Source organism: Acanthochromis polyacanthus, chromosome 12 (genome assembly GCF_021347895.1).
Source record: "Acanthochromis polyacanthus isolate Apoly-LR-REF ecotype Palm Island chromosome 12, KAUST_Apoly_ChrSc, whole genome shotgun sequence".
NCBI lineage: Eukaryota > Metazoa > Chordata > Actinopteri > Pomacentridae > Acanthochromis > Acanthochromis polyacanthus.
In genome coordinates this window covers 4,629,285-4,656,064 of record NC_067124.1, presented here as the reverse complement: position 1 = coordinate 4,656,064, position 26,780 = coordinate 4,629,285, and the positions used below count along the sequence as shown (strand labels likewise).

Below are 26,780 nucleotides of genomic sequence, written 5' to 3'. Positions count from 1 at the left end.
TTAATGAGCTGGAGCAAAAATGTGTAAAAATAGCAAAAACCAGCAGCGACCAGCACACTTCTGCTGGTTTGACGAATGGAAAAAAAAAGGCCAAACATTTAATGTAAAAGAGATCAAGTGGGGATAAAGACATGATCACACATTCAAACCACTTCTCATTAGAGCCATTTATTCGGTGATGAAAGAGGGAGCCATAGAAAATGTCATTAATCCAAGAACGACGAATATGACTGGAATTTTAATTCAGAACGGGTAAGAAATGAAACAGCTTCAAGTGATATCACTCGAGCTTTTCACAAGACCCAAATACTAAAGGAATGTTTTGTGACAGTCCAGCTTAAGAAATGCGTCACTCAGACAGAAAAGCCTCGGCTCTATTCCTTCCCTAATGACACTTGAATTTCATCCAACTTTCATTCCTTTTCTTTCTTCCTCAGCTGTAAATGGCTGCACATTTCAACAATGCTGAAGGACAGGCCTTTTGTAAAAGTATAGAAAAAAAGTTAAAAAAAAAAGTATCAACATATGTATATATATATATATATATATATATATATATATATATATATATATATACATATATATATATATATATATATATGTATATGTATATGGAAGACTTCCAGGATCCAGTCCAGAAGCTATTTCCTGACCACCATTTTTAATCCCTCGATTAAAGGCTTATCTCATAAAAACAGACATCCAAATCAGTCACTCAATCTGCTGCTGCTAGCTCCCTGTAAAATATTAAAATAGAAAGGAAAAATATCTTTCCACTAAATTGCTTGGGGAGAAAAATCTGAATTTGCACTCCCTGTTGCTGAGGAAATGGGAGTATAATTTGCCTCAGTGAGAGGACATTTGGTGAGATGCTGGTGAGTGCAGATGGAAGGCTTAAATGGAAAACATGATGCTGTTTGGAGTGCCAGACATGGTGAACAACAGACAGAGCTACAGGGGTATTTCATATGGTGCAAATGATCAAACTATTCTGTGTATAGTTTTTTTTCCAACGGGGTAAACACACTGACACATGCATTCCCTTCAGGTTTCTGTCTGATTCTGTTTGCAGAACTGGTGCAGAACGAATGAAAACTGGCCAAAGCAGCTACACTGACAACAGACAAAGCTTTCATGGTAAGATGGGAAGGTTTCAGTGACCTAACTGGAGCTATATAAGCAATCCAAAGTTAGTTGTTGTGTGGAATTGGTCAGGAAAAAATTAGGAAAACTCAGACTATTGTTGCAATATGGAATAATTTCTCCCAAAATTTGTGCAACAAAATTATCTGACAGGTTTTTCCTAAGTTGTCCTATATTTGAGCTTTACATAGTTGGGTTTATATTGGGATAAATCTGATCTGTTAGGTCCATTCACCACTGGAACGCCATCTTAATTTCAGGTGATAAGTGAGACAGCAATTAGCTGTTGAGCTGTAGCCCCAGCAGCATTAAAACACACAGTACCTTCAAATAAAACACTGGTCACTTTAGATGCTGACTGATGAAGGTTTTTAACACCACCACAGTTCACAAAACACTGCCTATCCTTGATTATGGACGGATCCCCCCAAGAGTCATGCAGTTCAATGAAATGATTACGATTTCTTTATAGATTTTAAATAACTACATGATCCCTGGGCAAAAGTCACTAGTAGAATTTTCCTTACATTGTGCTTCTGCACATTTCTGATCGTGTTATTTCCTTTCAGTGAGAAAAATATATTACAAAAATAACCTCATAAATGACCTTGACAGTCGTTTTCAATGCATTATCGGAAAACTTTTTCGATTCCATCTGGACGTGCTTTTCGATTTCCAGGCTCATTTCATCTCTGAAGGCTGCTGTTCTTTCTCTTCTGCTCCAGACTGAGCTCTCTTTGATCACACTGAGGAAATGTCATCTTCAGCAGTTCAACCTGCTCAGTGAGTTTATTTTCTACTCCAGTTTGGCCTTTCCAGCTCAGTCACAAGTCCCTCTTGAGTCGGAGCTTCTTGTCCCTGATGTGCTGCAGGAGAATATTTCCTCGTTGCTGCACCACTTGGATGAGAGGCCTGAGACCGCCGGCCCCGCCGTGGCTGTCCCAGAATTCCCTGTCAGTGTAAAGGGAGCGTAGAAGAAGATTTTCCAGACAGCCTGAGTGGAGCACTGACACTGCTTTTTCTGGAAACCTGATGACAGAAACAGCATTGGATTGGACGTGTTAATGTGTAAACCCACTTTACCAGTGGCTGTGATGTTTAATACACACTGCCATATAGGACAGAAGGAAAATCTAAAGCAGTTTTTCTCACAGCCTTTTTCCAGTGGCAGGAATAAAGGTGTGATTTGTACACAACATTTTAAAATGAGAAAGTGCTTTACTATGAAAGGTGTAAAATTTGCCCTGAGCATGCTGCTAGAATAAAAACTCCCAGGCCTCTGAAGACTGGCAGTTTGGCCTGAGGGTGGCACAAGAAGAAAGCCTGTGGATGATCAAAAATATAAAAGGATTCTTTCTGTTGTAATGCATTAACATTTTAAGGCAATCCCCACATTTAAGTTGTATATTTTGAATGTGCAAAAACATATTTACTCTTGATGGGAGTGAGATGGTACAAGAAGAAAGCTCAGAGAGTCCCACAAAACACAAGGATTGACTCCTGCAACAATCATATCCAAACAATAACCTGGACCTGCTCTGGCAGCCTTAGTTGGGGCTTCAAGGATTGTTTTTAGATACTGGAAGAGCCAGACAAAATCAGATTTTGCTGGAAGGTCAAAATCAGTGAATGAATCTTTATTTACAATGATCAATAAAAACCGGGGTAGGTACCAGAAAGTATCAACTTTGAATGAAGTTTTTTCTTCTTCTTTTCTTTTTGCTTTTATAAAGACCAATAATAATAAAGATAAGCTGATAAAAATCACCCAATTCATGTAGTAGTTTTTGGCACTTAGTATATACTTTATACTCCCTTTATTTTTTTGACAGGTTCCACTAATTTTGCTTGGATTGGCTACTGTTTGACCCTGGATTAGTTGTGTTCTGTTTGCTTTGTTACACATTCTTCATCGGTCAATTGTAATAAAACAACTTGTCACAGCTCAAAGTGTTGCTGAACAGAAAATGAGCTCATCAAATTACCAAGAGTAAACTTTTTTAACCAGAAAATAATTGTTTTCTGAACCAAAATGGGAAGGCTGATTTAAAAAGAGATGAAGTAACTGAAGTCACACTGTTGTTTTAGTTTGATTATAAACCATGTATTTTGGGAAATAGACTATATGGGACACCACAAAAATGAAGTGTGGAGATACACCTAGGGTTACGAGACTATAGTTTGACAAAAATTTCTATTTTTTCACCTATTTTGGCTGTCTATGAATTGCATGTTCTGCTGATGATGATCCCGCTTTTCTGTAAATTTTGGTTACATTCCTGTTTGACCAGATGAGCTTCTGGTTTTTACTTTGTCATTTTGAGTTATTCAGTCTATATTAATGGTGAAAATGCCAAACGTGTCAATATCAAGTTAAATGGCCACACAATGAAGTGAAAATAAACTGACTGTAGATGAAGGTTTTCTAAGAAACTGTTGGACTTTGAGTGAAAGTAAAATACGTCATTCTACATTCCTCATAAATAACAACTTTGCCTTTTATTTACCTCCACATTCTTCAGCAACGTGAAACATTCTATTTTCATTCAGCTCTGAATCCAGACTTAAGATATTTAAGAGAATTTTATGGAACAGCTTAGTAATCCTAAGTGACAGACAATGGGGAATTTCTATCAGTCCTGATTCATTCAGCATATTGAATAGCAGGCTAATTGAAAGCACACTAATCTAATCAGACAGACATTGTAACAAAATCCTAACAAGCTTCCAGTGGACGTTTCTGTGCTGCTGATTTGAAAGCTGTTCACCAGGGAAATATGTTGTTAGATGTGTTTTTCTTCTGAAACATTTCCTCACATCAGTGTTTCTGCCCACTGTGAGCTAAAATGAGTTTCTGAATCTGTGCTCTGTAATTTGTTGAGCCTCGCTGCTTGAATGAAGGAAAACAATAACAACAACAACAAAACAATTGGAAGAAAAAAAACAACTTCACATTTGCATTCTCTTGCTCTGACAGAGCTGGTGCTTTGTACTCACTCATCAATGCCCTCAACCAGCCTGAAGTTGAGGTTGTCGGTGGACTGCTGAGGTCTGCCAGCATTGTCTATGAACACCAGTCTGGAGGGATCCGCCTTCCTCACCTGAACACACACACACACACACACACACACACACACACACACACACACACACACACACACACACACACACACACACACACACACACACACACACACACACACACACACACACACACACACACTGTCAGAAGGAAAAACAGGTGACACTGCGTAAAACTATTATTTAGAGGTGAGTTTTTACTCTTTCTGAAGAGCTACCGTTGTCCTACCCCTGGTTTGTTCTTTTTCATTTTTCATCCATATATTTTTTCCAGAGTTTAAGCGAATATAATTCAAATTAAATAACAATTTATTAACATTTTGTCAACATGTGTTGTGTCTATGAACGTAGAAAACGTAAATTTAAAGCACATTTGACATTTTTACAGTTAGCATGTTAAACATACATGTAGAACTAATCACTCTAAGCTGTATCAAATCTGTATGAATCATTTAGGCATCATTTTCAGTGGTGTGACATTGCTAGTCCATTGTATTTGTATGATCAGCAAGGCAACATAAGACACAATTTAAAAAGACACTTAAATCAAGGGGAAAAAAACAAGGACAATAAAAACTGTAGTCCAGTTTCAGCTCAGAGCCAGTTATGAAGAAGTAGTCCTAACTTTAACCTAATGAAATGCAAAACTTAAAGTTTCTGGGAGTTTGTTGCAGATATGTAGAGCATAAGAAATGAATGCTCCAGTTAGTTTGGACTCTGGTGACAGAAAGCAGACCTGTCCCAGACCAGCTGGATGGCGGATTTTAAATGACACCATATAGTTTACTTTTGAACCTGCAGTGCAGAACTTTTGTCTCCCCCTTCTGGCAGTGAAAGTAATTGCACAAACACAGTTAATGTGTGCTGGAGACTTATGCCGTGCTGTTGATTGCTTTCTTTTTAAAGACTAATCATTTCTCTCAACGGTAGGATTCTTTTTATCAGGAGCATTAGAAACATTTCTTCTCCCAATAAACATATTATTGAAAAAAAAAAGAAACAGTTCTTCCTATGGATTTCCACCATAGATTACATCATATTCCTTGCTGCTGTAGCCTACTCCATCATTGTGCTACAGTTGTTCCACTCCAGTAATAGCTGGTTTACATGAAACACATCAGTACTGGCACACTATCACTGGAACATTGCCAGAGAAACCACATTTAATACTCTGCTATACTGTGAGATACAAGGAGATGTACCTGTAGGTGATAGGTTTATTAAGTATGAGGTGAATTTATTTGGTACGGGGTTGAATGTAATGGATAAATGTATATATGTAAAAGTCCCAATGTCAAGCTTTAAAATCTGCTCTTTGCCACAAGGAAGCCCATGTAAAGATCCATTCTACTGGCCTTAACAGCAGTTCTGAATGAACTGCAGGTCTCTGGTCGAGTTTTTAAAGAGCTTCACTTTACTGCTCTGGTTGAGTCTCACAGCTCTGATCAACCTCGTCTTGAGCAGGTGCAGATGTACGACTTTCAGCAAAAAAAGCCCCAATTAAATCTACTGTATTCTACCTGCCCTGCAACAAACACAAAGAGCTCTAGTCAGAACTCAAACAGTGGACAGGAACGTAGAAAACACAGTGAAATGAACTGGTCAGTATTACAATTCTACAATTTACAATTTCATTTAGCAGACGCTTCTATCCAGAACGATGTACATCTGAAAGTAGAGAGAACACAAGCAAGGATCGAGTCAGGAGAAAACAACCTGGATAATAGGAGGGAGCTGTTTTCACTGTAGTTTTGAATGCAAGTGTGAGAGTTTTGAATTTCATGTGGGCAGCAACTGGAAGCCAGTGAAGCGATCTGAACACAGCGGGGTGACATGAGCCGTTGTATTACTGAGGAAGGTTACCGTTCACTTGTTGGTCTTCATCTCTCCAGTGAAAAAGAAGCTACAGCAGATTGTGAAGTCACATGCTTCATATATCATGTCATCACTTAGAAGTCTGTGTTCACTGCTCTCTCTTACATTTTTGCTTTTTTTTTACTCCAGTATTTTCATTAATTTGAATACATTTTTAATGTGAAAATCGAATATGTTCCAGTTAAAGTGATGTCTACAAATCAATAAAATGGCATTTTTGAAGTGGTAAGTAATACTCAAGTAAGATTATTCAAACATCAGCCTCACTCCATAGCATGAAAACAACCAAAAACTATATCTGCTCTAAAGCTTTAGCAGCCAAGTGATACTGGGAGGCCTTTAACAGCAGCTGAACAGCAGAATAAAAGGCTCCTCCTGGTTCTCTCACTAACAGGCTTTATTTGTTCTTACATACTGTGACAACAAGCATAAAGTACATGCACAATAATCAGCTCCTGCTCAGAACCATCTGCCTGCCTGAGAGCTTATTTGCCAGCTAGATGCTGCTGAGAGTTTAATATGTGCTCATGTTGTATCATATAAATATAGATGCATTATCTTGTGTTGCCATGGAAAATGACAGTTATATAAAATGTTGAGCAATAAAAAAAACCCCACAGTGTAGCTAAGGTGGAGTTTCTTTTCTTCATTCCCACTGATATTATGAATAACAATCTGACAACAAGAACAACAGAGACATTTAAAGTTGTGATACTAAACAACAAATTGGTGCAGCAAAAGAAAAGTGTTTTCTTTTAATTCATGCACATCAACCAACACACATCAGTGAACTTGCCGTCTTGACTGAGGATAACTGATTAATCTTTACTTTTGAGTGCCTCAATACAAATGGTAATAATTATGGCACACAGTGGAACATTTACAGTTTACTGTCAGATGGGATCAAATAGGATCAAACAGCATTAGCACTGGTTTTGATACATACCAAGATGTGAACCAGCTTCAGGTCCTTGGTGTTGCCACACTTCGCATGCAGCAGATTCTCCACACAGAGTTCTGTCAGATCAGGTGTGAAACCACAGCAGCACCTGTCAAGACGGTCGTTTATCTACAAAAAACAGACAAAGAACATATAATTAATGATAATAATGAAACAAAAAGAACTTTTTTATATCACACTTAAAAAAAAACAAGTGACAGTTTTATACAATGAAAAAATTATAATAAAATGACAAAAAATATGGTAAAAATATAACAAGAAAAGCACTTAGAGTCGTATCATTTCTGACTGTTGAAATCTTGAAAAAATTTGTGGCAGAAATCACGGCAACATAGAATGTGGCCCTTTAACATAGATGTACCCACAAACAAAATGACCTTGCGCTGAGCACAGGTGTGTGTTATTCATGTTTACATTATGTACGGATACAGAATGGTGTGGCCTAAATATGTAGCAGGCGGTGGGAACTGATGGGACTCAGAAACACCCCCACAATTTAATCATTGTTCCTTGTGTCATTTCTGATGGATAAGTCCTGATAAGTCCTCAGAGGTGGATTTGTAGTAGGATCACAATCATGTGATCATCAGCAGGCAGCTGACGTAGTGTTTACTTGTTGTCATGGTTCCAGTGACACTGTGCTGCTATCTCACAATGATCCAGAAATCTTTAACAAATCAGTGGATCCAGACTAGAAGCCTCATCACTGCCAGAATCTAATCACTTGGTCCTTGTGTCATTTCTGACCTTCTCTGAAAATTTCATCCAAATCCGTTGCTTCGTTTTTGAGTAATGTTGCTAACAGACAGACAAACAGACGGACAAACGTACACTGATCGTCACATAAGATTCCTTGGTGGAGTAATTATACTAAAACACAAAGGAAAAATGTAAAACAATATTAATTGATTTTAAAAAAAGCAGAGTTAGATTCCCTGATCTCTGGCAGGTCTTTCTGGATTCAAGGGGCCCAAAAGCTCGTTTTTTCATGTTTATAATCTTGAATTACGATGACACCATTGCCTGAGGATCTCAGGCTGCATTCAGGGCTTGTAAGCAATTATCATTCCAGCAATATAATCAGGGAACAACCACAAAAGTCATCATTTAAATTAAAATGTACAGCTAACCAGGTAGGGATAATAAAACAGGTGTAATGTGGATTCTTTGTGATTTAGTGAGGAGTTTTACTGGAGCATTTTGGACCGTTGAGACCGTTTGTATTGGCTAAGACAGGAATGCATAATCATGGTAATAAAATTAAAAGAATATGTATGAATATGCAGCAAAAGCACAGATGGCAGCTTAAAAATGGTATAATGTTTGAAAAAGCACAAAGGTTCAAGAAGCTACTTAGCGTTGGGAGCTGTTAACACAAACGTATACGGTACTTCTAAGTGGGGAAATTATGCAGAACTCTATTTTTGTTGACTTTTTTGCCTCTAGTTTTGTCTCTCAGCTTTTTTAGAGATAGTGTTACTTTCATCAATGAAAACTGTGACAAAACAAAATATCATTGGCATCTTAACAAGGACAAATAAAAACTAAAAGACCAAGTGAAGGATGGATGAAAGAATAGATCAACTAATTACTGTTATTCATTCAAAAGCCCAAATCCTTCTGTGGAATCACACAGCGAACGTTTCTCTAAAATAGGGGGAAAACACATTGTGTAGCAAGGAAAATAAAAGCAATTTAAAGTGTAGCCAAAGGACAAATATTAACACAAACTACATACATTTATAATGGTCAAACTAAAAGTAATCAATCTGATCATAATATTGTTTTTTTTGTCAGATTCATATAAATATATGTAAGTGCATTTCTTTTTCTTGAAGAATTTCTGCTGTCACTGTGTCATCCTCTCCATTTTGCAAACCAAATGTGGCCGTTTTTCGACAAAATGATTTGGAACAAAGATCACAAAAAATAGTTATGAGGCAGAAGCGGGCTTTCAGCTTCTGATTAGTGCTCACTGATTTCCACTGTAGATCTTGTTGAAAAGCTGCCAGCGTTGGCTCATCCCTCCAGTCAGTGCTCTGCTTCTGGCTCCCCGTCTGACAGATAATCGTATGCAGTTATCAGTGTAAAAACAGACTTACATTCAGTATCTATGTTCATGTGAGATCACAGAAAAGGCAAGAGAATCAACGATGAGGGCTACACTGAGACTTACAACTACAATTCATAGCCTGGTCTCGTTAGAACTGAAAGTTTGCCAAGGTTCCAGACTGCAACCACTTAGTCACATTTTGTGACCATTTTTGGAGAGAATGCGATGAAATTTTTGAACTAGGTGCAACAGTGCCACAAAATGTGCTGCTCATGTGAAACACTAGGATTGGGTGAGAATGTGCATGCATGTGAGTAAAATAGAGAATAAAAGATTGAATGTGATGCAATCATCATCATAACAAGGCAGGATGGGGAGCATTGTGTGTAGAACAACATCTCCCTGCAACAGGTCCTGAACTACTCTGATTCTCACTTTGCCCTGGATGATGATGCAACAAGCTACTGATTCATCTGTCAATAGAAAAGATCATTCAGATCCTCTTGTGCCATGACAGTCCCTAATTTCTGACTAGAACAATTTTACGAGGAATCAGGAGTGGTTTTAGTGTTGAAAAAGGCAGATCTACTGTCTGACAGGAGTGGCTCAGGTAGGAAACATGTCTGAGATGTTTCAGGAAAGGAACGTACACTACCGTTCAAAAGTTTGAGGTCACCAAGGCAATCTCATGTTCTCCATGAAAACTCACACTTTATTCATGTGCTAACATAACTGCACAAGGGTTTTCTAATCATCAGTGAGCCTTTCAACACCATTAGCTAACACAATGTAGCATTAGAACACAGGAGTGATGGTTGCTGGAAATGTTCCTCTGTACCCCTATGGAGATATTCCATTAAAAATCAGCCGTTTCCAGGTGGAATAGCCATTTACCACATTAACAATGTCTAGACTGTATGTATTCATTTAATGTTATCGTCATTGAAAAAAAACTGCTTTTCTTTCAAAAATAAGGACATTTCTCAGTGACCCTAAACTTTTGAACGATGGTGTATGTTTTGTATGTACTTATTGAAGTGTGAAAGCTAAGATTACCATCACAATCACAAACTTTAAACATGAAACACTTGTAAAGCACAATACCAGCGTGCAACAATAAATTATTCAGGAACTGAGGGACCAGCAGCACCTTAATGTGTTTTTCTCTTATATGCTATACACCATGACTTTTGGGAAGCTTACTTTTTCATTTATGGTCAGAAATAACAGATTCAACCTTTAGACAGCACTCAGTTGAGCTTATATTTATCATTATTTCTAGCAAGAGAAATTTGAATGGAAGATTATTTCTATTTTAAGGAGGTTGGCATTAAGAAAATTAGTTTTCTTGCTGATCTCAGAGTTACAGTGAAATTTATGATATTGCGCTGCCATGCTTTGATATTGTTGGGAAGAACAGCATGCACGTCCATATCTTTAATAAAAGGAATAAACGATGAATCACCCTGGTGCATGAGTCATACATTAACATTGGCCCAATTTTAGACCTGATCCATGGTGATGAAAGTACAGTAAAACAGAAAAGCTTGTAAAAAAAAAAAGAAAAAGAAAAAAAAGAAAGCATACTATCAATGTTTTAAAAACCCTTGAAAATAAAAAATCTGGTTTTCAGGGGAGCACATGAGCTGCCTCAATATGGTAATAGTACAATTGTGTTGGTGGAAGCGTTGCACACTGAGAGATGAATGCTGTCATTAAATAAACAGCAAGGCTGCCTTACTGCATGATTACCGTAAAACCTGACTTTTTCATTGCGGTCGGTGGCTAGTCCAGAGGTTGTTGCTGTTTCAGGTTGTGAAGAGGATTTTGAAAAAAGGCCGACGGTGGCCAGCGGCAGACTCATGCCCACAGCCAGCATCCAGTGAGTCAGACTAAGAGGGGTCAAGCTAGCGTTGCTTGGTAGTGCACACACTGTCTCAGAGTTACTTGACTTTGTGAGTTTTTCCTTTGAGATAAAAAAAAACAAATTGTTACATCAGTAAACAAGAAAAGCACTCAGACAGCACAGTACTCCGCCAAGGCTGCTCAGTCGCTGTATTTTTTCTGATGGATGAAATCTTTAAACAATTTGTGGTCTGCAGCGGTCGATTTGTAGTAGCATCACAATCATGTGATCATTAGCAGGCAGCTGATGTAGTGTTAACTTGTCATGGTTATCTTCACCACTATCTTCCAATGATACAGAAATCTTTAACAAATCCGTGGATCCAGACTATAAGCCGTACTACTGCCAAAATCTAATCACTCGGTCCTTGTGTCATTTCTGACCTTCACTGAAAATTTCATCCAAATCTGTTCGTTGTTGAGAAATGTTGCTTACAGACAGACAGACAGACAAACCAACACTGATCGTCACATAACTCTGCCACGTCCCTTGAAGGAATAATTAGCTATTTACTACCAAAGCATTGGTTAAGATGAAAAGAACCTGAGCGTGCTGTGTTGCACATCAATTAAAGTTCTACTCTTCAATTTTGTGCCAGCCACCCATCTTGGTCACATCCTAGGGCGGTTATTTTGTCTGACAAGACCAGGCCCTTATCTAAATGAATGGGGAGAAAGCTATAACTGTAATTTCAATGACTGCCAAGTCATAAAAAATGACGTGTATGGAGTCACGAGTCCAATTTGATAGAAATTGGTTTGGTGACTGCCACAAAATAAGGTCGATAAAGTCTTTTTCCACATGGACTTCTACTTTGCATGCATACTGTAACAACACTGTGTGCATCACTGCAACAACCCGTTTGGCTTGACGTTCTCCGGTTCGACTGAAATAAAGCTGATGATTGACTTTGTGGGGGAATAGGCAGAACGTGTCATAAAACTGCCATCTCTGGCATTATGTAATTCTCCCATAGATTACTATTCACGACCCTGTAAGTGGTGAGTCTCTCCCCATTAAGATCTCTGGCACCAAAGCTACTAATGGAAAAAGTTGGTCTGCAGCCCTGATGTCCAAACACTGCCAAGAATGTACAAATTAAGTTGGAGTTAGGAGCATCTCAGGACACGTTTGTGGTTTGGGAAAATTCCACCCAACTATCTGCTCAAAAGATTTGTAACAGTACTGACACATCAGTCTGACATCTGAACACACTTCATAGTAGATTTCTGTTCACAATATAACACCACATACTCTCTGGTTCTGCTGCAGAAAGTTTTGGAGATTACATGAAGGATTATTGTGACCTGGGTGAAGGATGTCTTCATTTTCTTTTTGGCACAAGATTACCTAACCGGGAGGTTCACTCCAAAATTGTCACATCATTTGATGTGCTTCTTGTCCTAAAACATCTCTTATCATAGCTGTGATTCCTTCCAAAGTCTTAGACACTTGTAAAGTTTAAGAAATTAATGTTCAGAACTTTTCCTGGACCAAAGGGTTTCTTCTGCACTGTGTTATCTACAGCCTTGTTTCTTCATTTCCTGCAATCCAAATGTATGAAAAAATCTAAAAATTAGTCTTCTGATGTGTCAGAAAGTAAAGGCGTAGACGACCTTAACTTAATTTTACTGCAGACCTTCATATTCCTCCTGAATGTCTATCCCTTGTGTAAAAGGCCTGGATTTCACTGACAGTCTATCTAAAATAGGATTTCAGCAGGATCTCTTGCGGGCTTTGAAAAATTGCTATTATAATTGCTGTAAGCTCCTGTATAGTACTCTCTCCCAAACTGGGACTTTTGAGGTAAACTGTCTCCCTGGCAACTCATTTAGATCATTTTCCTGTAGAAAAATACAGAGGAAGTGAGTTCCTCAAAGGGTTCTTAGTCCCTTGGTAAAGTGTGTGTCGTGGTAATGTAGCTGAGGTTTACAAATCACTGGCAATAATGTCTTCGCCAATAGGCATGATAGCAGAATTACCAATATTGGATGCAGTTGTAAAAGACAAGAATTTCATTAAAAATCTTTCATCATCTTGTAGGTGAAAAGTATCAAACCATGCAGTCTGCTGGGGAGAACCAGAAGCTGAAGAGAGCTCTTCCACTTTGCAGCCAGCAAAATGATTAATAATATGAGAGAATCTTGTCAGTGTGAGGACCTTGTGATTTAGTCCCTGCTGTTAAAGTGAGAGACTGACAAAGTGAGAAACAAACAGACACAACCTTGATGAGATCTGCCCTCAGGTCGACTGAAGGGATTGGCTGCTAGTGAGAGTTGGTGTGTATATGCAGTATGGGAGTTTTGTATGCATCAGCACGCTTGTGCAAGGATGTGTGACGCACACGACCCTGGTGCCCTCCGGTCAACAGTGTGTGTGTGTGTGTGTGTGTGTGTGTGTGTGTGTGTGTGTGTGTGTGTGTGTGTGTGTGTGTGTGTGTGTGTGAAGAACAGAGAGAAGGGGTTTGTGTGTTTTGTTGTTCAGCAAAGGTGCACAATCGCTGTTCCTTCTCACTTGTGTGGTGCTTTTAGGAGACTTCTCACCCTGCTGCCACATTTCACTCCCACACTGGAGTATAGTGATTTTGAGCTCCGTCCAGCAGCCTTCTGGAGACTGAGCCAATATTGACTTACACTGCCATTGAACACCAGCAAGCCTCAGGGAAAGACAACATGTGGAGCTCTGCTGCGGTCAGAGTCAACACAAAATTAAAGTGGAACAAACTGTAAAGAGTATCTGGGGAGTCTGATTTGCTGAAATACATTTTCTACTACAAGTCTCCATATTCAGCATAGTGATGCTCTGCGTGAATGCCTCTACATGTTCAGCCGGTCAATTAACATCATTCTTTCAACCCACTTAAAGCTTATTTCACCTTATCTGCATACTTGCTTTGTTCTCCATTAGCATCCTCTGTGTTTATGTTTCTTTGCTTCCCTTTCATGGCTGCTCTGTTTCTTCTTTGAACCTCTGAGTATTCAATAGTCAGTCAAGCAGTGTGGGCAGCATGTACAACCTTATCTTTTTTGAGGTTTGATTCTAATGAAATTTGACTTTGTGTAGGTGTTGCTCTTTCCTCTGCTTTCAAAATATTTGCTCAGTTCATAGCTATTTTACAAATCCCATTACACTATAATACAAAGCAGGGAAAATTAATATTAAGGTGTCAAAATGGAGTATATTCAAAAATGACACTATGCATGCTAAACAAGACTAAGAGTCTGCAGCAGTGCCAGCAGGTCTGAGACTTAGGGTGCTTTCACACCTGTTAGTCCGTTAGAGTGGTTCGTTTGGACCCAAAAGTTGTTACAATGTTGCTAATTTCAACTGGTTCGGTTCGCATTCACACCAGTGTTTTCGCAGTTGAACCAACTAAGATGAATGTTATATCTCCCCCAAGTCGTTTGGCGGCGCTGTTCACAAAAATAATGACGTAGGTGAACGCTGATTGGCGCAGCATGTGAAGAGGGAAAAATCCCAGAAGAAAACAACAGGCTGTGTTTATTCCATGGATCGAGGTTTGTTCGTAAACAATGAACTATGCTCTCCTGTTCCTTCTTGTTGCCATATATTCGTATCATTGCTTTATGCAGCAAGCACAAATACTGCTGTTGTTCCAGCATGAAGCTCGCATTCGGTACGAGAACATTACACAGTCGTTTTTGGCACAGAGGAGATGCATTGCAAGACGTTATCGTTATCCCAAAATTCCCCGTGCAGGTTGCTACGGAAGCTCCCGTAGACTAAAAAGTCTGCTGCGCCATCAAGCCGGTCCGAATGGAGACAGGTTTGTGTTCTCACCAGGAGCGAACCGAACTGGAGTTCACATAGAAGCGGACCGAGACCACCTCCTGAAGGTGGTCTCGGTCCGGTTCTTTAGTCCGCACCAAAAACATCTGGTCTGCTTTCACACCAGCCCAAACGAACCGTACTTGCTGGTGTTGCAGACTCCAGTCCGCTTTAAGCGGACCAAAAGGCGTAGGTGTGAAAGCACTCTTAGATGTATGCTAAATGCTAAGCTAACGTACTGCGATAATGATAACAAGTTGATGTTTAGTAGGCACGATGTTTTCTATTTTAGTTTTTCATGTTAGCGTGATGACATTCTTTAATCATCAATAAAAACAAAGTACAGCTGAGCCAGACCAAAATTTTTACTTTTACCACCAAAATTGTTCAAACTTTTCCTTTCAAGAACATGAATCTATGAATACCACAATTGTCGATATATTTCCTTATAATGCAAAATATCAACATTATAATGTCGGTAAGGTTCAACCTCTGGATGTGTCATGAATATGATCCAACTTTCATGTCTGTCAGTCTAGTAGTAGTCAGTTAGGTCTGCATCAAAATGGTAATCTGACCGACTGATGAGCATATTCATCCCTTTAGCTGCTCTGCTAGTTTTGCAAAAATCACGTTGGACAACAAAAACATTCACCTTAAATCTCATCAAGAAAACATTCAGATTTCCAGCAAACTGTTCCAAAGTCGCAGGTCTGACTGTTTTAACAGACTGTTCAACATCATTTAAATCACAGATTTCTTGTATGCTCTTCAGAAAAAAAAATATAAAAAATTAAGATATAAGACACAGACTACAGATATAGAAGCTTGTATTTAGTTTAAGTCACACACTGTGTAATGGAAAGTGGATCCTTTTCTGCTGAGAGACTTGCCATACACTAACCATCCAAAACCAAACCCTATAGATCCAGGTAATAGTAATTAGGACAATGAATCATGACAATAATAATATTCATGCTCTCCAGAGGATGACATTGGACATTTTGTACAGACATACTGACAGCTCAATATATTTATAAACTAATAAACACACTGCTGGAAACTTAAAGAAAGCATTGAACCTACCAGTCGGATAGACCTTTAAACCCTATGTTATTAACATTTAAATTCAGTTTTTCCTTGCTTCTTCCAGCACTTTAGCATGGTGGGTCAGGTGTAGCTGGATGCTGCTGTCAGGACTTCAGACTGATTTGATCACACTGTTAAATGATTTCAGAATATAATCTGAGTCCATCACAAACCCGCTGAGCCAGCCCGATCTCACGAGGATTCGTGAAACTGTCACGTAAGTTTTAGTTTCGGTTTCGTGCGCACCAACACGATTTCGTCATGTTTTTCGTGCCGCTCACCACGAAATGCGCACCAATGTATTTTAAACGGCGGACTTTTCGTGCCACCCAGAACGTATTTCAAACGAATGTGTGTATTATATTTTTAATGTAAAACCATGGCGAATCCAACGCTATATTTTGCATGACATCGTCCCTAACCATAACCCTAACCATAACCATAACCCGGTGGTACACTTACCTTTTTTTTTTTTTTTTTTTTTTTTTTTTTTTTTCCCCAATTTGCATAGGAATTTCAAGAATGTCCGGCGGCCGGCGGCCGCAAACGCGATCACACAAGCAGTATACGCCGATGGACAGCTTAGATCGTCATGAATCCGCTGGTATAAACCACTTTCAGCTGTGATTACCACAGCGGGTTTCGTTGTGAGCAACACGAAAAACATTTCGTGGTGAGCGGCACGAAAAACATGACGAAATCGTGTTGGTGCGCACGAAAAAGAAACAAAAAATTTACGTAACAGTTTCACGAATCCCCGTGAGACCGTGTTGGCTGAGCACGCTGAGCTCTGGTCGATTTTTCCTGGCAGCTATAGAAGGAACAGCTAGGTAGCAGTCTGGAACAGTGTACCTTTCATTTTTTTAAAACCTGCACTCCAATTGTCACCTTATCCACAGTCCCCTTATCCTCCCCAGGGTGTCCTCCACCTCCATTGTGTGTGTGTGTGTGTGTGTGTGTGTGTGTGTGTGTGTATGTGAATGGGTGAGTGGGTGTGTGTCCTTCACACTGCTCTTCCTGCACCTTTGGTGTTTGGTTCCCTGCTATCAGAGCCAAGGGAGGTGTTAAGGGAGCAGGTAGGAACAAGTGTTCAGAGGCGCTCTCATCGGCTCTCAGCAGATCAATAGGAGGCTATTAGAGCTTGGCCCTGTTACAGGGATTGACTTCTGGCAGTGAGGGGGAGAGAGCTGCCTCATGGGTTATTCATATTCAATCCCACACACACTGTAGATGGGTGTTAGATACACATTCCATCTCACTGTGTGGACAGAACAAAGCAGGGCCAAATTACTACTGGAGGTTGTAAAATCAGCAGTGGGGTGCAGCCTCTGCAGTGTAAGCGGAGTGTGTCAGAGCAGGCTCAACAGTGAGGAGGTGAAATGTGAAAATAACCATGATATGTTCAACAATGCAGTGAGATGTTCAACAATAGATCTGCTGGAAAAAAGTCTGAAAGAAATGTATTCACAGTATGTGCTCATGTACAGTATAAAACAACACTAAGCACACCCTGAGTCATTATCACTAATTGTCACACCTAAGTATACGCTTCCTGGATTCAGTCAATTTATCTTTGAATGTTTTATGTGTCGGCCTTTCTTTCAGATGACAGAACTGTTTTTCCCAGACATAGATGGTATCAGTCTGTCTCAGATCTGTGGATAAAAGTACGGTACTACCATTCTTCACAAGTAATTCTTTTCAGCTGTTCTTTTCGAGAGGAGTTTTGTTGCACTAACTCCAAAGGTCTTCTAATAAATTGGGGACATGCTTTGCCAAGCCATGGTTTCCATTTTTTCTTCTATAGAAATGTTTGTGTCATTGAAACAATGTGTTTGAGATCACTGTAGAAATTGGGTACAAACGTCTACAAATGTGCAGTTGTGGTGCCATCTATAAATGTCACTTTGCCAGAAAGTTTGCAGGAATGTAGCTCTGGTGCAGCACACTCCCACCTCCATGCTGCACTGTGCAGTTACTGTGGTTGTCCTGACCACGTCCACATCAAACATGCTGGACCCATAGACTGGAAGGATTGGTGTAGCATGTGATGACATCTCCCACTGGTTTGCATTAGAGCAGAGCTGTAACACATAGCTAGCATGTTTAGCATCACTAGCATATTCGCTGCTTATTAGAGGTTCTAGTGCAGTCCATCCATCCATCCATCCATTCTCTATGTACCGCTTCATCATCACTCGGGTTGCGGGGGGTGCTGGAGCCTATCCCAGCTGACTCGGGCAAAGGCAGGGGACACCCTGGACAGGTCACCAGTCTGTCGCAGGGCTACATATACAGACAAACAATCACACTCACATTCACACCTACGGGCAATTTAGAGTAACCAATTAACCTCAGCATGGTTTTGGACTGTGGGAGGAAGCCGGAGTACCTGGAGAAAACCCACGCATGCACAGGGAGAACATGCAAACTCCATGCAGAAAGATCCCAGGCTCAGGCCAGGATTTGAACCGGGGATCTTCTTGCTGCAAGGTGAAAGTGTTAACCAGTATTCCACGGTGCAGCCCGGTTCTAGTGCAGTTCCCTTCAAAAACAGCATGCTGCTCACAGATTTCTTTTTTTTTTTTTTTTTGTCTGCAAGTCCGCTCAAAAATGACACCAACCAACCATGGTGTCATTGCTTAAGCTTCATGTGCAATTTTTTTCTTCTTTGTGACTGTGACCATCACCGGCCCTCATGGCAAATTAACCTATCATGTTTATTTCAAGCTGTTTCCTGCATTATGCCATTGAGGGCTGTGCACACCCAAGTGAAACATAAAACAAACACAGGACAGACAGAAAGGTGAGGCATAGACAGTGTTCTAAGAGAAAAAGTGCATTTTATTTGTTTGTACTCTTTAATTCACACCTTAAAACCATTTACAAATCTAAAACCCTTCACAAACACCTAATATGACAAAGTCCCAACTGGATCAATCATGAAGATGTCAGGAGACCACAAGAAGGACAGATAAAGCAGAGTGAGATCCACAGACACTAACCCAGCAACCTCCACTGACTCAGCGACCGGAGGAACACACTCTATTGAGTTTTGGTAGGTGCCGGTGTGGTGGGTCTGGCATGCATGAAAACCTCCACCAAAAGGAGGGAACTGTCTCCTCCAGCCCAAGGAGGTCCACACAGCCCCCCCGCAGGAGCCACCAAGCGGAGACCCAGCCCAGGAGCCCGGAGCGACCCCCACCGACACAGCCAGAGCCCCAAGGCCCGCGCAGCAGAACGGGCCATAGCAGACCCCCACGGCGCCCCACCGGCCCACAGCCCCACTTCCCCCATGACCACCCGCCACCCCCCCCCCCCACCCCCATCCTCCCCCCACAACCTGAAAGAACCAGCTATACCAACAACTTCATATCTGATGTTACACTTCCAGAGGTCCTCAGCAATACAACTGCCAATTTTAAAAAAAGATCTGTTGAACAGCTGTTGACAACACTGAAGGGCAGACACACATATAAGATTCCTTGACTGTAGAGAAATGTCGAATTAGCTTTAGTACTTGTAATTATAAAATATCTGTGGATGTACAGACAATCTATCACTGAATTACTGTAATACTGAAAAAAATGAAATTCTTCTCAATCAAGTTCTGAAGGTTCCTTTTCTTTGTGTTTTCTGAGCACATTTGTGGATGTTGATTTGTACTGATTTGATTTGTGTTTTTTTTCACTGAATGCGCATGTCTATTACAGACCTTTTTTTGTTTACTTTTGTGAAGTTTAAAATTTCTGTGATTACTCGATTTATCAGGAACCACATTGAACATTACACCCCCTGCCTTACCTTTGTATTTAAATTTCAAATCCAATGGGGTTGAATTCTGTACGACACAACATCACAGATTTCAGGATCCCTTTAGATGATGCAGCATTAACAAGGTGTATGTAGGCGAGTGTGTACTTGCAGGAATATAACTCTGTTTGAAATCAAACAAAGAAACTTAAGGTTAGGGAAAGGCTATATTTGGGTAAGTCTGTACAAAGTAAATGTACATAGGTCAGCTTAATATCTTCTGAAATGATGGCAACATCACTGTGTGTATGTTTAGTAATTCATCTTCACATATTGCATCTCCAGGGTCTGACAAACTAGGTACACAAATCTGCATGGTTCCAATCCCACAGAACCGATACACAATTACTCATGGATTCCACATTTTTATAGTGAAATTATTTGCATCCTGAACCTCATCAAAGGTGTCAAAAATAATGTTTTGTTTGTTTGTTTTTGCACCACCTCAAACACTCTTTCCTCTGGGCAATCACGGAAATATTTCTGTTGTAAACAGGATTATTGGGGGGAGCTCTGATGTAAGCAGCCAGACCATTGCTTTTATCACAGTATTTGTAGTCATTGCTTTGTGTTGTGCATGTAAACACACCTAGATATGGGGAACTGAATCTTACCTTCTTAATCAGAACTAAACAAAGTATAGGCAACACACTGCGGAAACAAAAGTAAATTTACTATATTTTTAACAGAAGAAATGATTGCTTCCTTAACTACAGTGAGAATGCTACTATGGAAATTCTCATTTGGTTTTGTTGAGCTGTTTTTATTGTCCAGCCATGACTGTCATATGATGCAAGAACCAACACGATTTCCTGCAATGTTCTTATTGAACTGTGCCACTGTTCAGAGGTGCTAAATCATAGTAAAAAAATGTGACTGTGCCAAGCTGCCCAACTCCAAACTCAGCCAGCCATTCATCCATCCATCCATCCGTCCATCCATTCATCCATCCTCTATACACCACTTAATCTTCACTAGGGTCACGGGGGGCTGGAGTCTATCCCAGCTGACTTAGGGTGAAGGTTCACCTGGACAGGTCATCAGTCTATCATAGGACTACATATAGAGACAAACAATCACACTCACATTCACATCTACAGACAATTTAGAATCATCAGTTAACCTCAGCATGTTTTTGGACTGTGGGAGGAAGCTGAAGAACCTGTAGAAAACTCACGGATGCACAGAGAGAAGATGCAAACTCCATGCAGAAAGATCCAGGGAAAGCCGGGATGCGAGCCAAGTATCTTGCTGCAAGGCGAAAGTGCTAACCACTACAGCACTGTGCAACTCCCTCACCTATTCAATATTGCTGTAGTAATTTGAATCATATCATTCCATATATATTCTCACGTGAAAATGAGACCAAAAATTCTACATAAACACAGGAGGATGGGTGTGTGTGTGTGTGTGTGTGTGTGTGTGTGTGTGTGTGTGTGTGTGTGTGTGTGTGTGTGTGTGTGTAGGTGTGTGGGTGTGTGTATGTATGTGCTCATTTTTCTTGACAACTTCTCATTTTGTCTACTTCACACTTTAAAGGTGTAATGCTGGAGACCAGAGGAAGTGCAATGTTGAGTGTGAAGTCGTTTGACTGAATACTTGTCAAGAAAGACAAAGCTATTTCTGCACTGCTGCTGTTAAGGTATCGCAACATTACACCGTGCGCAATCCCGCATTGTTATTCAGTTGTCAAGCAGCAATACCAGAGGCCAAGCAATCAACCTGTTCTAAAAAAAGCATGTTTTACACAAGCACTGAACTAAGAAACTGGAGTCTGCGTTCCATTAATTCCCGCCCCAAGAAAGCTACTTGTTTGACATGAAAGATTTTCATTTTTTTTCTTCTCAAGTCTACAGTGTGTGTGTGTGTGTCAGGAATCGACTGAGTTGACTTTCACATATTAATGGCATGATATAATTCCATCTATCCTCAATATTTTTAAAATTCTGTTGGAACTGACATACCAAACTGAGCTCTATCTATCTATCAATCTATCTATCTATCTGTAATACTTGCATATCTTTTAATCCTGAAACAACAGCTCTGGCAGCATCATTAGCGGCTGACACCTCATGAACAAGCTACACACACACATGCACACACACACACACATACACACACAAAGAGAAAGAGAGGGGGGAAAGGAGGCACACTAATATCCAGACCCAGAGCAGTATTGGATTTTTAATTGAACTGACGGCACCACATCCATACACACAGCCAGTGAGACACCACTACCCTCAACACAGTCTTGTGCACACAAGCAAAAATGCACACACACACTTCTGGTATGCGGTCATTAAGCTGAGCCATTATGTAGAAATAAGCCTGTCAGTTTTGCCCTCTACCTTTTTCATCAGCCCAAAATTAATTATATGATGTCTAATTGCACTCTGACAAAAGTATTCACGTCAGGAACGAATCCATATGGACTATGCCGCCAAGAAAGAGTCTTCACGAAGCCAGTTTCTATTCATTATTCTTTGAGTTGTCTGTGATATGACCTCAGAATTTATTCAGGATAATCAACTGGAGTTAAACATGCACCATCAAGAAATTGCTAGTGGTACAGTCTATTCTGAAATATGGTAATGTAGCTGTCCTTGCAAATTCTGGTGATCTTTATTCAAATTCTAGTAACAGACTACAGCAAGACACAAGCATATTTTGCACATCAGTTTTTCAGCATTATAGCTGCATTATGTGTATATTGTGTATCATATGCAGCGTGGATCCTGGCTGTATGCAGGAACATTACAGTGCAGATTGCCTCTTGTCAAACAAACACAGCTGAGATTTGTGTGTTTTCTCTGGGGAACTAAGCCTGGCAGCCTTAGTGTTTAGTTTTTTTCTAAATCTTGTTAAAAATGCTGAGGAAAGACAGATAAAATAGTAAAACATCTGGAAGTGAAAGAGGCTATTTTGCTCAAAGACAGACGCTTAAGATCTATTGGATGCTGCGCCTGGATCCCCAAAAAAGCTGTGGAGTCTCTTTTCATCACAAGGACACAACTAGCTGGTGAGATGTTACTGCCAGCATCAAATGTCGGCGCTGATTTTGGAATCTGCATGCTTCTGGGTAAATGACGCAACCACCACAGCATCAGAGCCTCTCACCCTAGCAGCACCTTTCTTCTCCTCTTCAGACCGGCTTCAATGGATCATGCATTTATAGAACAGTAGATGTGACGTGTGACTATGACAGGCAGAATGAGACTTAGTTCCTATCAGCTGCCCATGGTTTAGTTAAGATCTTGCTGGTAGTATATTTACTTTCTACCTTGTCCCATGTTGATGATAAAATACCCACACACTCCAAATTATGAGTTCCGATATGAATCTTTGAATATTAAAGTCCTGGAACAGAAATGAAAGCATCAATATACTGTATTGATCAGCACATGATGATACAGCTGTTTGAATCATGAGCAACAGCTGCTTGACCAGTTATGGTGTTAACCCTGCAAGTTCCCACGCACTCCACCCAAAAACATCTGGACAGTGGAACTAAATCAGAACCTGGGAGACGTGCTGGATGTCCAGCTACAGGTTAGTAAAGTTCTCAGCAGAAAAGGCCTAACTAAAGCATTAAATGGTGGAACTATTTAAAGGGGCCATATTGTGCAAAATCCAGTTTTTCATCGTGTTGGGAAACAATTTTGTGCCCTGCCCCTTCATTATTTTATTCTTCACACATCAGAAAGTGTGTCTCTGTCCTCTCCCTGAAAAGTGTAGGAAGTAGCAGCTGGGTTGGATTTAAAGCTACAGATACTAAAACAGCCCGCTTGGAACAAAGCTAACACCAGGTACTAAAGACTAGTGAGAGTGAATGATCTGTGCTGTATTTTGACCTGAAGTTTGAAGTGCACTTTCAGGGGACATGTGAGACTTGACTTTCTTTGTTAAAAAGGGATATCCTATGGGACCTTTAATCTACCTGGAAACTGGCCATTACCATAAATCATAAACCACAATCATCTACTTAACATGCATTATGAGACCTTTTATCAGATTAGTCTATCTGACATATTAAAGCAGGAAACACTGAATCTGCTCTCATGCCAGTGGGCTAACACACTTTACATAATACCAGGACTCTTGAACCGCTTCACCGAAATGGAATGCAATCAACATTAATGTTATGAATTGTAACTAGTTTCTATTTACTTCTATTACACATCTGAACAATTAACACAACATTTCTGCTTCAATTAGGGCTACACAATTAATCAATTAGAAATTACAATTGTAGTTAGAAACAATATATTTAGGCTGCAATACAGAACATGTTTCACAGTGCATTTGGCCCAGGGTTTAAACCGTCAAGGGTTTTAGAAATTTATGCCATGCTCCTTGTGGTTTGATGTTTCAGATCTGTTATACATTGGATATTGAACTAAAGTTTGATGTAAAAAATATTTCATCAATCAAATACAACACAGTATTAATTATAGTAAAACATACATCTTCAAAATGTACAAATGTACCCATGTCATCCAATCCGTCACTGTGTGGTTTGGATCAGCCACACAGCAGGACAGAAACAGACTACACACTGAACATCACTGGAGCCTCCCTGACCTCCATCCAGGAACTGTTCAACACTAGAACCAAGAAGAGGGTACATCATCAGAGACCCCACTCACCCCTCAGTGTTCTCCCCCCTCCCCTCTGGCAGGCGCTACAGAGTCATGTTCACAAAAACCACGAGACACAAGAACAGCTTCTTCCCCACAGCCATCACCCTAATAAACACCTGAGCTATTCCTCTACATCTGCACAATACACAATATACCAGTGGATATGTAGAGTACTTTCTGCACTAAGAACAGCATTCTCTGCTTTCTGCACTGTATTATCACTCTAGCAATTAGCATTTTGCACTACTGTGTTTATATATTCCTTTCTAGCTTCAGAAATATCTGTGTATGTTGTTTTAAATTTATTTTTATGACAACTACACTACTCACAATAAGTTAGGGATGTTGTGAGGTCCTCAGTGGATTTCATACATAAGGTGATTGTTTCACTTCAGTGATTTTGGGGATAGGGAGGCAATTGTATTAGGGTGCTAGGTACACCTCATTTTGTGTTTTCCTGTAATGGTCTCACTGTGTACAGGGCGCCTTACATATTGGGGCCAATACCAAAACATACAAAAAGACAACCCTTTTCAATGTGGCATCAATTTCAACATTCTGGGGGTATAAAAAGCTGGTATTGTCAGTAAGTCATTCCCAGTTCATCATTCAAGCAGCCATGAACACATGACGTCACTTACAGTTTTTCATGATTGCATAAACACTAAAAACAAAAGAATCACATAATTATCAATACCTTACACTCAAGGAGCAAAACACAGGACCAGATTTTCACCACTATAAACACAAAGTCAGCCTCACACTTTTTGCAGAACAATACACACAGTCATTTGCAAAACACTAAACACACTTGTATACATTAGACACAGACGTATATCATGATGTCACTTCCTTGCAATTCCACAGCACTGATGGACAAATCACCACACCCATGAGCCATTTGGTTAAACACCCACATCAGGTGTGCAAACACATGATTGCTTTATTGTAGACACACCAATCAGGTTTGAGCACTATAAAAATGCAACAGGTGAGTCCCCCTGCTTTCCACCAAAATGGAAGGAGCCAGAGGAAGACGAATGAGGATGAGAGGGGGAATCTGTGGAGGACGAGCAGGAGGTAGAGGCAGAGGTCGAGGAAGAGGAAGAGGAAGACCTGAAGCAGGAGGAGAACACCCTCAAAGGAGAAGAGGACCAAATTTGTCTAATGAGATTCGAGCAACACTAGTTGATCACGTCGTGAATCATGGATTGACGCTGAGGGAAGCTGGACTAAGAGTTCAGCCAAATCTTAGCAGATTTACAGTGGCATCTGTTATAAGGACATTTCCACTAGAAAACAGGTAAAAAAAAAAAAAAGTTGTCAACAGTTACAGTAATCAGCTGCTTGCTGTATTGTATGCACCATATCGGCACTTTTGATACCTCTTCCTGTGTCATTTTACAATAGCTTACATGTATTTTTTTTCTACATAGGATTGAGGGCCGAGAACGACAAGGAGGAAGGGGACCTATACTCACACCAGAGCAGGAGACAGAAATCATAAACATGGTTTTGGCCAATAACACCGTTAGGCTCAGAGAACTTCAAGCCAAAATTATCAGTGACAACACCATTTTCAATAATGTCTATCAGGTCTCTCTGACAACAATAGCACGCATCCTGAAAAAACATCAAGTTCACATGAAACAACTGTATCGAGTACCTTTTGAGAGGAATTCAGAGAGGATCAAACAGCTGCGGCATGAGTATGTGGAGGTATGTATTGTTCACTTTAACATTGTGATGTTACATACTGCACACGTAATCATTTTTACATGTAAATTTACTGCATAATAGACCTATGCTGAACTACACAATCTTGTCTTTCACTGTATTTCAGAGAGTTTTACAGATGGATGCTGAGGAAATCCCACATGAATTTATTTACATCGATGAGGCAGGGTTCAGCCTCAGTAAAGTCAGAAGGAGAGGCAGAAACATCATTGGCCACAGGGCTATAATTAATGTCCAAGGGCAACATGGGGGTAACATCACCCTTTGCGCAGCCATTTCCCTGAATGGGGTCCTCCACCGTCATGCTAATATGGGCCCTTACAACACAGATCAAATTATCAGATTTTTGGACAGATTGCACAACCTCCTCCCAGTAAATAACCAAATGCACCAGATCCACTACATTGTCATCTGGGACAATGTGTCATTCCACCACTCTGCTCTGGTCCAGAACTGGTTTCAGCACCATCCACTGTTTACAGTCCTATACCTTCCACCATACTCTCCATTTCTAAACCCCATCGAAGAATTTTTCTCGGCATGGCGGTGGAAAGTTTATGATCTCCGGCCCCAGACTCAGATGCCCCTCATTCAGGCCATGGAAGAGGCTTGTGACCAAACTGACGCTGCAGCTGTGCAAGGATGGATCCGTCATTCAAGACGGTTCTTCCCACGTTGTCTTGCCAGCGAAGA

At 40.2% G+C, this 26,780-nt stretch overlaps 1 protein-coding gene across 1 annotated transcript in view; it reads right to left on the bottom strand.

The window, feature by feature from the left end:
* Nucleotides 1-600: 600 nt before the first annotated feature.
* The window catches only part of gask1a (golgi associated kinase 1A), a 66,713-nt gene continuing 40,533 nt past the window's right edge, over nucleotides 601-26,780 (bottom strand). The window contains exons 4-6 of the mRNA XM_051956416.1: nucleotides 7,046-7,168; nucleotides 4,141-4,244; nucleotides 601-2,172 (exon numbers count right to left, since the gene is read on the bottom strand). Of these exons, the coding sequence (XP_051812376.1) occupies nucleotides 1,968-2,172; nucleotides 4,141-4,244; nucleotides 7,046-7,168 (432 nt within the window). The 3' untranslated portion in view covers nucleotides 601-1,967. The remainder of the gene's footprint in view (nucleotides 2,173-4,140; nucleotides 4,245-7,045; nucleotides 7,169-26,780) is intronic.